Below are 15,835 nucleotides of genomic sequence, written 5' to 3' on the forward strand. Positions count from 1 at the left end.
CTCTCATAGTTTTTTTTTTATTTATTATTCCTTCCAACTGCGTTTTCGTTTGGTAAAGATAATTATTTTGGCAATGATGTGATTTTTGTTTTCCTGATAAAGCAATTGAACGACACTGTTTACCTATCATTTCATTAATTTCTTCTTTTCCTGTGATTAAGCTATACTGCATTCAGTATCACTAGAAAGTATTACTGTCTTTTTCGTATTTCTTTGCTAGTTTTGATCTCGGCGTTTTCTTGGTACTCTGTGCACAATTATGAACAGTAGTTTTTCCTCTAAAGTTCTTTCCTCTTACTGTGCTCCATCATACTACTATTGTTATGCTTTTAATTGCTATCTGATTTCTGTTATCTGATCAACCCCAGCTTGAATATTTCACCCATCCTTTCACTTAATCTGTAAACCCATTACGACTTATAAATTAGTCAAACGTTATAAAAGATGTGGACTTCTTTTGAACGTGAAGGTAAATTGGTGCTTATCATCACCGTTGTGCACATTTTCACTCACAACCTACTGCCACAGTGAACTGGGAGGGTAAGACCTTTAAACCGGCTCTCCATTGGTGTTAAGATTAAACTGGCCTTATGCCGGTTCGGGTTCTTGCTCCAGGGGCAACCTGTAAACCTTCCTCCGCATCTCGGTGTATGTTTATCCTCTCCTTGATTCTTCTGACGGGTGAATTTTTGAGGTCATCATTGTTTAATTTCCTTGCGCATCCCCTTTTTCTTCTCTTCATGAGAGTGGTTTCATTTTCCCAGAACAGTTCATGAGTATTTCTCGGCAGTCCGTTCCCGTCTTCTAATATATGTTTCATGTCTCTTGCCTAGCTAGATGATGCCTTATGCGTATACTGGTTTCCTCCCTGTCAGGTAAAGGCCAGAGGTCCACTTCAGTCTTCTTATCCCTTGTGGAACCTTGCCCTAGGCCAAACTCCCTTGCTGGTGCAAAGCACACTCATTTTAAGCCAACTACGAGTGCATTGGCATTCCAAGGACTACTTGCTATCTATGCTTGATTGTCATTTGTTTTTAATTTTATTTTGAGGTAATTCCTAATTGAATTGTGGTGTTTTTGTACCATATAGGAACGAGAGCATTGCTATTGATTGCCAGTGTTTTTCGTATTCATACTGTATTGCATGCAGTCTGTATTTTTTAATATACACGATTCGTCCTTATCATGTACATTTCTTCTCGTGCTCATCAAATCAGTTCCTTTTGTTTGTCACCCTTCTCCCGAAATAATTATTCATTTCTTGTACTTCACGTCCTTCGATGTCATTTGGGAATTATTTTCTCTTGTGATTGAATTTTGTCATGTTTTTCTCCTCTCTAATCGAAAGTCCACGAGACTTACTCTTACTAATAACAGATTTCCTGTTATTTTTTTCCTCGATACTTTGCGCTTTGACCAGCCTTCATCTGCAAAGAAAAATATTGCAATTCTAGGAGATTTGTTTTTTGTAACCTATATATTTTCCTGGCGTTTTTTTCTGTTTTTAAATATGTCGTGAATATAGCATGGAATGGGAAGCCACCGCATCCTCACCTGACTCCTGATTCTTGTCTGTCGGTGACCATTGAGTTTTGGTTTGTCCAGGGAACACTATTACTATAACACTGTCGCATATCTTACTTTTATCAGTCTCTTATCAGTTTTCTCTCCAAACAGAATCAACTGCTCTTTAAAAATCTGCTGATATGACAAATGGGTCCCACTTCCTTCTTCCTCCACAGAACTCACACTGCATTGCTCTCTCTCTCTCTCTCTCTCTCTCTCTCTCTCTCTCTCTCTCTCTCTCTCTCCTTTTTTACACTTTCTTAACTTGCTCACAATTTCCCTTGCTGATAATCTATCTTCTCTAGTATTACAATTAACGTCTCACTAACATTAGGATATTTGCTACTCGTTATTTTTATGTGTTGTTGAGTCTTCTGAACCTGTAAAATACAGGAGGGAAGACTTCGATGGTATGGACACCTTTTACGAAGAGAGGAACATCATGTTGGAAGACATACGATGGAAATGGAAGTGCGGGGTAGAAGGAAGAAGGGAAGACCAAGAAAGAGATGACGTGATTGTGTAGGGGAAGATTTGTTATGGATAGGTATTGACGAGAACGATGCACAGGACAGAAATCGATGGAGACGACTCGATTCATAACGGCGACCCCATGTCAAAATGGGTTAAAACTAGGAAGAAGAAGTTGAGACTTCTGAATTTGGTGGTCATTAAACGCTAACATTTTTCTCATTATTGTTTTATTCTGGTCCACGTGCTTCTTTTCTCTCTCTTTGTTTTCCTTGTTCTTTACCTTGTCACCTCATCGTATCTTGATTTATTAGAATTTCAACTTTGCCACTATTATCTTCAGTTCCATGGGATCATTCCAACAATTTCACAACACTCAGTTTTCATTGATCTCCTAAATATTAAGTAAAGCTCTGAATTTAGGTCGTAAATAGTTTTTTTTTTTTTTTTTTTTTTTTTTGTCTGGTGTTTTTACGTTGCATGGAATCAGTGGTTATTCAGCACCGGGACCAACGGTTTTACGTGACTTCCGAATCCCGTCGAGAGTTAACTTCTATCACCAGAAATACAAATATTTCACACCTCAGTGGAACGCCCGAGAATCGAACTCGCGGCCACCGATGTGGCAGGCCAAGATCATACCGATCACGCCACTGAGGCGCTTTTTAGCTCGTGAAGAGAAATGCATGTGACAACAAATGGGTCTCTCTCTCTCTCTCTCTCTCTCTCTCTCCCCACAACACAGCGGCTAAAGCGAGGACTAAAACTTTTTTTTTTTATCATTATTTTCCTCGTATCACAACCGAAACAACTGTATTTTCAGCGTCTTATACCAACTAGGAAAAGAATTGCTTCTTGTTTCGCTATTAAGAAGACGTCTGAAATGAATAATCTGAATTAGACTTTCTACAGATCTTAACTTCTTCAAGTTCTGTAAAGATGACAAAATCTATACCCGTGATTAACATATTGCAAACAAATAATGTTCAACATATATAATAAAAAAATGCTTCCAGGTAAATTGCCAGGACGACGTTACTGTAAGTTCCTGTGAAGCAAATAAAACTGAAAAAATTTACTGAGAGAAAATATAATAACGAAATGAAAACCAAACTAAAATAAACCATCATATAATAATTCAGGAAACTAAAATCCACCATACTTTGATATAGTCCGTCTACTGTCCACCCCTTATCTGTTTATGATTAGCAACTATAAACCAGACTTAACGACAAGGTGGAGCTACATTATGTAGGGCTTTTAAAGATTTTATTTTTTTATAGTTGATTCTGTGACACTTCCCATATAATTTGTTCCTTACATATTGGATATTAAGATAAACCTAGGCAACTTCGTCCTAGACAGTTGAGAGAGAGAGAGAGAGAGAGAGAGAGAGAGAGAGAGAGAGAGAGAGAGAGAGAGAGAGAGTCCCACATTACAGTACAAAATTCACAAATTAAAAAGAGAGTGCAGTACACAATGCAGATGCATAATATTAAGATATGAAAGCTGGTCGAAAGCACAGGAGTTTCTGATGGAGCATGAATTAAATTTACTGACGAGCACTGGATTTGGTGAGGATTCACAGGATATTGCTGAAAGGGCTTTGCATAATGCATCATTCAAAAGGTCAACATTAGTTTCCGGGCAGCGTCTCCAAAGATATCTAACCTGAAAATGAGTCAAACGAACAACAGCTAAGCCATTATAACAACTGTAAAATGAAGTATAATTCTTCTAACTACCAATGACTCAAGGGAAGTACTGCCAGAAAGAAAATCAAAGGTTTCTAAGAGGATTTAACCTAAAGTATTGTAAAGAAGATTATTTAAAGGATGAAAGCAAATGCAGCGGATTCTAACTTGGACAGCGCACAATAGATCTGTGTTATACTGAAAGGCACGAATTAGCAGTAATTTACCACTTTTTAATACGTATTGGTAGTTTTTAACATTGCTTGTCGTAGGATTCTTTTCGTGAGCAGATGTTTATGTAACAACCGGTATGCTCTGTATTCCATAAATGCATAATAATACTAACATCAAACAACAGGTATGCCACATCTTCCAGGAAATGCAAAATAATATTCACAACAAAAATCTTTAAATTTTCCATTGATTTATAATTAACTTAATAATCACGCTAAAATGAAGGATGTTGCAAGAATTAATCACATACAATGTTTGCAGTCCGTTAAATGTAATTTCGGTGCGAAAGCTTCCCACAAGACTAAATCAACTATCTCAACCTGTCTCTCAATCATTTTTAGCTGTATAGGCTCATTGTAAATGTCAACTCTTTTGGTTTATTTTCAGGAGCAGAAGCTGTTTCCAGATGTCTACTTAATATTAAGAGCTTACTTTAAGGTAATTAATCTGTGTAAGCAACATTGGGAGCTTACAGAATTTTTACAAAGATTGCTGAGGTGGGAGTCTTATTCAAAAGCCATTAAGATGAGGAAAATAGTTTTAACCTGTATCGAACATTAAAATGAATCCATATCACGTGATCAGTGAGTGGGGCCGCAAAGGGCAGGTTAAATTACTAACCAGGGACGGCAGCATAACGACAATTCCCCATGAGAATTTTCCTCAGAGAAGGAAAACCTGAAAGGTGACAGCTATTTTTCATTATATTAAAATATAATGATAATTACAAGGAAAACAACAACGTCAACAACCATAGAGGAGCCATTACAGAGGTACTGACTTTCTCGGCCTCCAAGATCGAAAGTTACTATCACTACTACTACTAATCTCGGCTCAACGACCACTGGTCGGCGGTTTCTTTCTCCCATTGTTTTACTGACGCCGAACAACGCATACCGGGAACGAAGTCACAACAACATACACAGTACAATCTTAGAGCAACGCTTTAGTGAACGCTTAAGCTGATAATTCTGTTTGTTGTTGGTTTAAGGAGCAGTTAAACGCGAGAAGGTCTCCTGAGTCGACATTGCTCAGCAGGAACCGAATCGAGGCTACTTAGTATTGCTGACCAAGTGCGTGAGCCGCCGTACTTTGTACTAAGCTTTTTTTTCTATACCACGTGACGCAAGCCCAGGGAAAATGGTCTCCAGTGTTGATATGAGCCTAGAAGACATCATTAAAACAAACAAAATCCGGCCTGGTAATAGAAGAGGCGGTGGAAGTGGTGCTGGAAGGAGAGGAGCACGACAAGGCCAACGTGCTGGTGGTGGTGGCGGCGGCGCTCCCGCTGTTCGTCGAGGTGGTGGTAGCCGTCCTACTTTTTCCTCCTCCTCCTCCTCTTCCTCCAGCGCTCCCAGGGTAAGGTTTTCATAATTATATTATACACATAGGAGTCAATATTCAGTAAAATTCCGTTTTTGGTAGGTCGACGGCTACTTAGGTAGTCTTTAGGTAGCCTTTGTTGGGCAACGCAAGCTAGTTTATCCTGCGTCGTATGTAGGGTAACGCACCGGAAACGCCAGGAATTTCCGATTAAGCAATTCGTAAATGTAGTGTTTCCGATAGCTTTATCTTTAGAACCCCTTTGACATTAGATTAGTCTAAAGGACAAATTTGCAACCCATGACATCTTTACTGCTTTACCTAGCCTATGTAATTGCATAGGCTCAAGGCCAATATGGGTATAGTAGTACAGGTCAGTCGGAGAGAAACGGCCGAAAACAAATTTCGTGGGCCACATCTCCAGAAAGACCCTAGGCTAAGTTGTGGTTGTCGGCCACGGGTCACTTAAAAGGGTCAGGTGGGAATGTTGTGTCGGCGTGGGGTGAATTGTTGCCCACTCTGGAAGGTGAGTCACCGATAATCTCTTCTCTGTCTGACCTCTACTGTATTGGCCTTGCATAGGTTTATACAGGCCTGCCTGTGCCAAGTGGGGGGAGTTTGGGGTGTCGAACGTCCGCCCCCAAATTTGTGGCAGGCCATATTTTCAAGTAGGGTAGAACATCACAGCAGGCCAAGCAGGCCACCTACAATCAATGCAAGCCACCCTCCGAAAAAGTACATTATAACGCGTCCTGACACCCGAGATGGGCATCAGTCGCGACTTGTTGTTGGTGAGAAACGGAGCTAAAGACCTCTACTCTCCTTTCGAAGTAAGTATTTTCTCCAAAGTTAGAAATTAAGGCCAAATTTTAAGATTTAAACAGAGGGTACTGAAAATGGCGCCCACGGCAGTGGAAATCTCACCAAAACGCTTTAGAAATTTTTACTTACAACTAAAAATGTTTCGAAGATTGACGCCAGCTTTCGATGTTTACGGGAACGGAGTTCGCTTGTTGGGTCAACAAAACTTTCCATTTCCACCGGTTGATGAAAATACCGCACACCACTATTGTACCCACAGACGCTGGAGCACTTTTATCACAACAATCGAAGAACACGATTTTACACAACAACAAGCCAGGCGTAAACAGCGGTGTGGTAGAAGATGACGAGAAGCGTGCTCTTGGCTAATTTTTAAATAAGTAGTAAAACATCAATATTTTACATATTTATGATGATTAATTTGAAAATATTCGTTATTGAAAAAGTAACTCGACTCTGACTCAAATTTAAGTAATTATTTTTCTGAATTAGAACGTTCTTTCAAGTTCTGTATTATGACGTCACGACATCTTGACTTTCGTACCTATTGTTAAATAATTGCTATACTCAACTGTCATTGCAGAACAGTTTACCAGTTATTCATGCAGATTGTTATCAGCTATACATGTAATTGTTATAATTCGTAATGCGCATATATATCTTTATTATTTACTTTTTGGATATATGAAGATGTTTTACTGCTGGATTATCGCCGTAGTGTGACGCAATCGTTTTCGGTCCATGGGCCTCTGTTTTCGCACCATAAGAAATTATGGGGCCGAATTTGCAATGACCAGAAAGTCGTTAAAAGAGGAAAGTTAGCATTGAGGGGCATATGTTTTGACTGAGAAAAATACAAATTTATTCAATAGCTAGCTTGTAAAAAATACTTGGTTATAAAAACTTGATTGACAACTAAGCAGCATGTCTACTATGGGTTTCAGAGACAGTGCAAGCACGTTTTTGGGCAATACCTATTTCTGTAACGAACACTCTTAACAGAACGAGATTTTGCTATAGTGCATTACACCCAGTGCCGTAATTTATAAGGGTATCGTGAATCACTAATCGTAAAGAATAACGACACTTGTCCTTGTACCAAGAGACAAAAACTCCATTATGCAGAAATGGATACGAACACGCGTATAAAGCTCCACCTACCATCTCCCCAACCCCCCCCCCCCCCCTCCACCGCCATCCCTTTTCTTCGTTCCTCCGCCTTCCTTTCTCTCTCTCTCTCTCCTCTCTCTCTCTTCTCTCCTCAATCTCGTCTCTCTCTCTCTCTCTCTCTATCTCTCTCTGTTGCCATTCGGTATGTGTTGACCCTCCAAACTGGGTATAAGACTACACACAAAACGTTGAAATTGGTGAAATTAGGCTATGTATTGGAAGTATATATACATAAATATTAAAGCAATTTTATCATTATTGCATTACTATGACAACTAGAATTCATGGAAACAGTTTATAACCTGTTAAGCGTCAACCACGTAATAATATGTTTTACGCGATCTACTCTGTAGCGCCTTCAACGGGATATTACGTTCAAGACTTTAACTGTGCTTGTCAAGCCGTCAGCCCGTAATAATACGTTTACTCGTATAGAAAGTGTAGGAACATCATTTGGTAACACTCTCAGCACATGGGAAACTTATTTCCAGCCTGGCAACTCTTTCCTGGTGGTCGCTTATGCTAGAAAACTGCCTGTCCCTGTTGGTTTTCTTTCAATACGCTTCGGGCGTTTATCGAGACAAATTGGATTTCGCGTCTTTCACAATGAATGTCCCAAAGAGGAGGCATATTTCTTCAGGTGAGATCAATCAAATACTAGATGAGGAGTGTGATATTGATAACCTATGATTTGATGAGAGCTCTAGTTCTGAATCCTCCAGTGATGATACAAAACTTTTCTTCCAATTGCCGGAGTGAAGATGACTTTTCTTTGCCGAGTGACTGGACTCCGAGAGAGAGAGAGAGAGAGAGAAGAGAGAGAGAGAGAGAGAATTTCCTACAGTTAATTACAGTATGAATAACAAACATAAAAATCAATATTAACTTTGAAAAACTATCATCAGTGCTATGATCGCTGATTACAAAAAAAGCGTGACGGTACGTTAGCAGCGAGCTCATCAGGGGGCGGACGCTTAACAGGATAATAATGGAACGGCGTATGTGTGAAGCCTCCACTAATGTGGCAACGATGATTTTGCCATTCTTAGCATGCAAAGCATTAGCATAGCAACATTGAAGGTTACATTTATTTCTGGCATACGATTAATAAAGAAACATTCAAAATACTCAATAAACGATCTGAAATCATAATGAAAAGTGCTAGCAAAAACAAAAAAGCAAAAAAAAAAAAAAAACGTAGTCGTTCCTCTGCACTTTTCCGTATTCGTTCCTCTATGGTTTTCGGCAGCCAGATGTACGAAAACGTTAGAAACATTTGATTTTATCTACTTTAGAAATATCTGTAATTTTTCGTGGTAATTTGGTTGCAAAAAAGGGATAATATACATGAATTAAATCAAAATTTTTAAATAACAAAGTAATTTAAACTAAATAACGAGTAAAGTAAACAGTTTGGTTTGGGGAATAACAAAAACTTTGCAGTTTCGTCGTCTGTCGTCGTCTGCTGTTCGAAATTGGATGTTTATGGCGCGCGCGCTTAGAAACCAGGAACAGCAACGGGTTTAAGTGCAATGTGGAGTGAACTGAGACCAAAATGTGTATAATAACAATCAAATAAGCACTGTGGAGTTTCAGTTGTGATGGCAGTAAGGATAAAAACCGCCGATTACAAGGTAAGAATGAATTCAGTTCCAACCATAACCCCGGGAATAACAAGTTTCATACTTTCACTAATATAGGCAACAAAATGTTGTTTTATTGTGCTGATTACAACTGCAATCTTGAGTAAGATCAATAAACGTTACATACATACGCTAACATTGTTCAAATGAGTGCTGGGAAGGCTGGGGAAAGATGGTGGCCGTCACTGATGAGAACCGTCCATGCAAAACGTAGCCGCCATATTGGATTTCAAAACTGCCTTGAAAACATATTTTACGAAGAGCTCACATGCTTATTTTAGTTCGTATGGGGCTTTCATATATCACAATATGTTGACGAAACTTCAGTCTTTTAAATGGTATGCTTAGAGTTGCAATTGTATTCATGTTTCACCAATTAAATATCGAGTGAATAAGACCCGTCTACCGTGATGAGGGTTGGCCTGTCGTGATGTTTCCCCCTATTTCATACCTGTATATGCAATGACATTTATAGAAGTAAAGGTCCAGTTTTGGGAAAAACTACCTCCCACAAAAAACTGGGTACAGTCCTGATATACGCTAAGCTAGGTAGGCTAATGAAAAATACACCGGTAGATCTACAGTACCTACTATTCCACGGCGGACTAGACTATGGCAGTTGCGGTTTTCTTTGCAGTTTTACCTCCTGAACAAGAATTTTAAGTAATATTTATTTGGACGTCTGTAATTAACCCCTGGGAGCCAGTACTAAACATGGCGAAATACATTGGACACCCCAATCCCTAGTGGATGTCGTATCTGCGGTTACGTTCCTTGCAGTCTGTGCGGAACTATTCTGTAGAATTACCAATACACCAACCATGATCATGACCAGTGTGATTTATTTTTTTAGGGTAACATTTTATTTCTTTTATAGGTAGTATTGTAATTTAGGGAGACCTTCATTAAATTTTTGAACACTAGCTGGAACTTTGCTGTTGAGTTTTATGCACTTTGTCATTTGGAGTAATTTTGTGGTTGTTGGCACGTCTCGCAGCTAAACGCCTAAGCCTATCCCTAAGATTTTTTATTAGGTAGTACCTATGTAGGGGATTTTTTCAATACCTACATCTGCCATCTTTGTATGACTGTCATGAAATTAAAGTTAGCTATCCAGTTTGACTAATTAGTTTAAAGCAGTTTCAGATTTATTTCAGTAATCACAGGCACTCAAGAACAAAACCCAACCTAACCTAGGGTGACATGTCAAGTGGACATGTCAATCACAGGGATGATGGACAATATCTTTGGAAAGCTGGAATGCCTTTGTGCATAAGTGATTTCTTTTTGACTGCTTCAACAGAGGTCATGAAATTGGTCACGATGGGTTCATTCACAGTACCTACGTATTGTGTTGTTGGACTTGTGGCTCAATACTGATTTCCCCCCACTCTGGTATGTCCTCTGAAGAATAAGTGAAATTTAAGGAGAGGTTGTGTTGTTTGTAGGAAAGATGTTGACTTTTTTTTCACTTCAGTCTGATTCTGGTATTGAGACCTGTGATGCCTAGTTTTGAGATTGGAAAAGCACAAGCTCCAGTTTGCTATTAATCAAGTTCGCCGAGTGTACTATTCTATGGAGCAGAAACATGGATAGTTAAAAATGGAAATGGAGGTAATTTTGAAGAGGCATAACCAATGAATATTAGATTCATGGCTAATATTGTGGGAAAATCACTACAGATGAGGAATTGGTGGAGAGGTTTGGTATCAAGATGCTGGAAAAATAGGCTTGAGATGGTAGGCAAGTGATGAGAAAGGATGATGAACAATTGGTTTGGAATGCAGTAGGATGAAGATGTGTTGGGAGGGCCCAGAAAATGGAGACCTAGGCATAGAGTTCAGGCAAAAAGAGCACGAGACAGAAGAGAAAGGGTAACGCATTTCATTTCCTAACTCAGTGGAAAGAAAAGTTAATGGGTAAATGTTTATGCAGAAGAGAAAGGGTAACTCATTTCATTTCTTAACTAAGTGGAAAGGAAAGTTGATGGGTAAATAAACGTTTATGATGTGAACTGGTTTGTTATTTCAGAGGTCGACTGGACTATATTTTAGTAATTTGAGTCCAGTGTACTATATAGTAAAAAGTGGAAATACTATACATACATGTAAAAAGTGGAATTACTGTACATATGTAAAAAGTGGAATTATTTTTTCAACATATAATGTTTTATATCAGGTTTTTAAATTTCTATTCTGTTTAGTTATATGTTGTGTTCATGTCATTTTATGTTGCAGTTTATACCACAGTTAAAGTTTCTCAACAGTTTATTTTTTAATGTTCTAATTTTTCTCTACTACAGTATTTCTATTATTTGCAGCTATTAAGACTACAAAAACTAAATAATCATTTATATTTTTTACTCACAGGGCAATATTGATGGCAAATGGAGTCATGACTTGTTTCAAGGACCAGGGCCGAAGTCAGGTCCAGTAAAATTAGTTCTTTCCAACTTAGACTTCGGTGTGTCAGATACTGATATCCACGTACGTTACAAGTATTTGTTTTGTAGCAAATAGTTCTCTTAAGTCTTTCATGGGGAATTGCTGCCCCTTGGGTGACTGCAGCATGGGTCACTGGCTGCATCATATTTTGCTTAATTACAAATCCATTTGAATATAAGTCTAGAAATGCAACTCAGATCTAGTTATCCATTTCATATTGTAACATTGACTGGAAAGTGCACAAATTACTCTTTTGGATCATCAACAGATGTAGCTAGTAAATCATGGATGTTAATAAAAATTTTATAAAGTTGTTGACAATGAATTTTTTGGAAAAGAAATTACTTGGAATGAAATGAATCATTATGTTGCTGATATTTTTGTTTAGATTAATTTATGAATTACTGTACACCACTTTGTATTTAACAATCCAAGAACTAATTTGTACAACACCAAAAGAGAGATATTGGAGGTACTAGTCACTTCGTTGGGTGAGGGATTGGTGTGGTCTGCTTTAGAGCAGTAGTAGTCTTGAGTGACATTTTGGTGCTGCTCCATTATTTTGATTAACTTTGAAATTGATTAAAAATTTATTTACAGGAGCTTTTTTCGGAGTTTGGCCCCCTAAGAAGTGCAGCCATTCACTATGACAGATCTGGCAGAAGTCTGGGAACAGGACATGTCACTTTTGATCGAAATTCAGATGCTGTTAGAGCTCAGCGTAAATACAATGGCGTACGTCTGGATGGACGCACCATGAAAATAACTGTTGAGGGTGGCGCAGAGGGTGGTGCTAAGAGAAGTGATGTAGGCCCTGTAAAGAGATTAGGACAAGGACCCCGATCTTTTGGAGGTGGATCCCGACTATCTGGTGGTAAATATATTTTAATTTATGTTGTCCATAAATACTTGCACCTTGTTTGCATTAACATTAGATGGCCAGCCCCTGTGTTGATAGTTGGTAACAGTATATGGTGGAGGGTTATGAATCATTTTTTATATATTCCTGTGAGGTTAAGTTGTGGTACTGATGAAAGTCTTTTCATTGTGATATTGGCATTTTAGATATACTAAGGTTTAGAGCATTGTTTTAAGCATTATATATTTTTAAAGTTCATGTTCATCATCACAACATAGGAAATATTTTGTGAAAAACTTTTGAATAAAGGCAGCAAAATTATGTGGAATGCATTTTTAGGTCTCAGCACAGTAATTAGGGAAGAATTTTTTTCTGCAAAAATTGAGTGTGTGCTGATGATTTGATAAATTGCTTCATGACTGACTTAAAATTCGTCAAGTTGATACATTAGAATGTTGCACCAGTTTGTTGCTCTGGCAAGCTCCCTATTGGGCTTGATACCTCTTGGTGCTTTGCATTATGCTCTGTAGGTGATGATGAATGCTCTTTACCATTCCCTTTTGACTTTCAGCTTGACTCCTTTCAACTTTCATTTTTTAAGAACACACCTGAGGGCAGAAATGTGTTCAGGGCAAATTCTAACAGTGGTAGTGTCATTGGCTTAGACTTTGGCAGATAAGCAGTGATGCATTTACTAGGCTGCCTTAATTTGTATTCATGTGTGTGAATTGAAATTGAAATTATTCCGAGGCTGAATATTGATATATTTGGGATCATAATGTATCCGTGAGTGCTATGGTATAATAGGTTGCTATTATACACAGCTTTCATTTACAGGTAATGCAGGTAACAGAAATACCAGAGGGGGACGAGGAAGACGAAGAGGGACAGGAGGCCGTGAGAAGACCAAAGTACCCACAGCTGAAGAATTAGATGCAGAGCTCGATGCTTATGTTAACCAGGTCACCAAGTAAGGTAATGTGAAGTAGATATTGTTGATGTTGGTGCTAGAAGAGATTGTTGAGCTCTTAAATACCTTGCATCTAAAAGTGTTACTAAGTTGCCATTTGTTAAACTCTGTTTGTTGGTATGTTTTTGATGTGGGATATGTGGGCAATAACTATAAGATTTATGTTCAGTACATTTGCCACTGGCATTGTGCGCATTCTATACTTACACAATTACTGGTGTAATTCTCTTTTTGTGTAACGTGTGTTCAAAGGGGAGTTCTCAATTTCTTGCACTTAAAGAAACCTGTAGTGGATGTTGCATAATAAATGTGGAGAGACAAATGACAAGAAAGTATGCTGTATCAATAGTGGGCAAACAAACTAAATTTGAGTTCCGGGTAAAATAATATAGCAAGCGTTTTAAAAAGTGTTCTCAGAATATACTATAGTCGCAGTTTTCATTTCTAATTATCCATCGAGTTGCCATATATTCAGTGATCACTTATGGTCTTTGAATTACAGTTTTCTTTTTTTAAATTAATATTAGTTTTGGTTCTTTTGCAATGCTACGTGTACGTTCAAGTAATTTTTACATTTTTTTTCCCTTTCCCTTCTTTTTTTTTCCAGATACTGAGAGGTTTTTATGTATCTTCCCAGTATTCCCTTAACTCTTCTATTTTGTTTTGATTTTTATTATTTTCAAATTTTTTGTATTTTTTATAATATATTTTTTTTAAATTCTGCACTTGCATTTCGATGAGAATTCTATCATCAGTCTTGGTAAAGAGCTTTTTTGTTTCAGTACAGTTATCTAGAGAGCTAATACACTTGTTTGTAATTTTACAAATTTCATCTGTCATGCTGTAGCAAAAGTATTTGGTACCAGATAACTTGAATTGAAGATGTGTTGTGCAGCAGTAGAGAAGGTATTTGTTAGAACACCAAGAGAGATAGTGTTTTGGTGTTTAAGGAAAATAAAGTGCTGTTAAAGTTGATTAGGTTAGTTGACATGATGTATAAAAATGTGGATAACAGGTTGTTTCCATAAAGATATTTGTTGAGTGGGTTATGGATGTATTTAGTTACAGAGATTAAGAGTGGAATTTATGGTAATTGTTATATACTGATGATATCTAGATTCAGACAAGGGCTGTAGAAGACTTGTAAAGGGCAAGAGTGGTGGGAAGCTATAAATAAGGTTATGGTGTTCAGGAAGCAGGTCAAGATTAGTTTTATTGGTAGATGATAAAAGAGGTCTAGATTTCAAGTATTTGGAGAAATCTGGAAGCGATGAGGGAAGGTGTGAAGCCAAGTTAGAAAGTAGGAAAAAGGTTTGGGGGAAGTGAAGGGAGATGGCAGGGACTGCCACAAACTTGAAGCTAAGACCTATTCTGTTTTGAGAGCAGTGATGATGATGTATGGTTTAGAACATGGCATCTAGAAGGAAAGAGAAACAGAAGTTGGTGGAAATAGCAATAAGGATGCTGAGGTGGATTGTGGAGATCTCTTGATTAGAAGCTGGAAAATGAAGTAGATGTGCCTGGTTGTAAAGACTGCATATAAGAAAATTGAGATGGTATGGGTATATAAGAAAATTGAAATGGTATGGGTATATAAGAAAATTGAAATGGTATGGGTATATAAGAAAATTGAAATGGTATGGGTATATAAGAAAATTGAAATGGTATGGGTATATAAGAAAATTGAAATGGTATGGGTATGTGATAAGGAAGAGTGAGGAGTAGTAGTGACAAGGAATGGGGTAGTAACTGTTAAGGTTGGAGATTGAGAGGGGCAAAGGATTTGATGGTGTGATGAAGTGAAAGAGGATTTGAAGAGTTTTTAAATTGTTGAGGAAGTTGCTTTCAAAAGTTGTAGTTGGAGAAGATGGATTTGAAGAAGGTTTTTAAATTGTTAAGGAAGATGCTTTCAAAAGTAGTAGTTGAAGATGCATTATGAGAGCTGACCTCATAGAAAGGTTATGACAGTGGGAATGAATAATAACATGAATTTAAGAATAAAGGAAGTAAGTATGATCATTTCACTGGTGTGCTTTGTTATATTAAAAATTTCATTCAATCCCCACAGATGATGAATAGTCAGCTGTAAGAAGAATTGACTTACTGCGGGGGCATGCAAGTATAGAGAGAGGGAGGTTGGTCTGTGCATAGTCCACACATACCATGTAATGTTACAGTAAATTTTTCCTATTTTTGTGATATTAAATATTTTTACTTTCAAGAAACCTTAGTATGTCTTATTGTATTTTGAAAATTCTCACATATGTTTAATTTTTTGTGCTATTATGTCTACTAGTACATGGTGTAATTACTTTTTTCATCCTGAAGTACAATTAAGTTCATAGGAAATCACAAATTATTAAAAGTTTTGTTAATAAAATGAGAGTAATATTTCCTCTTTTTGTAATCCTTTTGTTCAGGAAGATGGTACAGAGCAAAAGCTGGTAAATCTGTTCCTGTCTGAAATAGTTCCAGCATTTGCAAATAACCATGTCATATAAATTTGTCTTACATTTTTAATGTTGTGCTTTCAACAAAATCTCAATGGTAATTTTGGAAGCTTTGGAATATCCACTTTTACCTTGACTATTGTATTCAGGTGGATGGTGGAGCTGCTGCTAGTTTTTTTCTGTCAAACT

General features: G+C 37.6%; 1 protein-coding gene across 1 annotated transcript; it reads left to right on the forward strand.

Moving 5' to 3' along the window:
• The first annotated feature begins 4,780 nt into the window (after window positions 1–4,780).
• Window positions 4,781–15,587, forward strand: LOC135201462 (THO complex subunit 4-like). Its single transcript, XM_064230430.1, has 5 exons — window positions 4,781–5,324; window positions 11,293–11,409; window positions 11,968–12,241; window positions 13,064–13,201; window positions 15,265–15,587. Exons 1-4 carry the CDS (start codon window positions 5,106–5,108, stop codon window positions 13,198–13,200), a joined length of 747 nt encoding a protein of 248 aa, XP_064086500.1. The 5' UTR covers window positions 4,781–5,105; the 3' UTR covers window position 13,201; window positions 15,265–15,587.
• Window positions 15,588–15,835: the final 248 nt, after the last annotated feature.

The sequence above is a fragment of the Macrobrachium nipponense genome, chromosome 28, assembly GCF_015104395.2.
Source record: "Macrobrachium nipponense isolate FS-2020 chromosome 28, ASM1510439v2, whole genome shotgun sequence".
NCBI lineage: Eukaryota > Metazoa > Arthropoda > Malacostraca > Decapoda > Palaemonidae > Macrobrachium > Macrobrachium nipponense.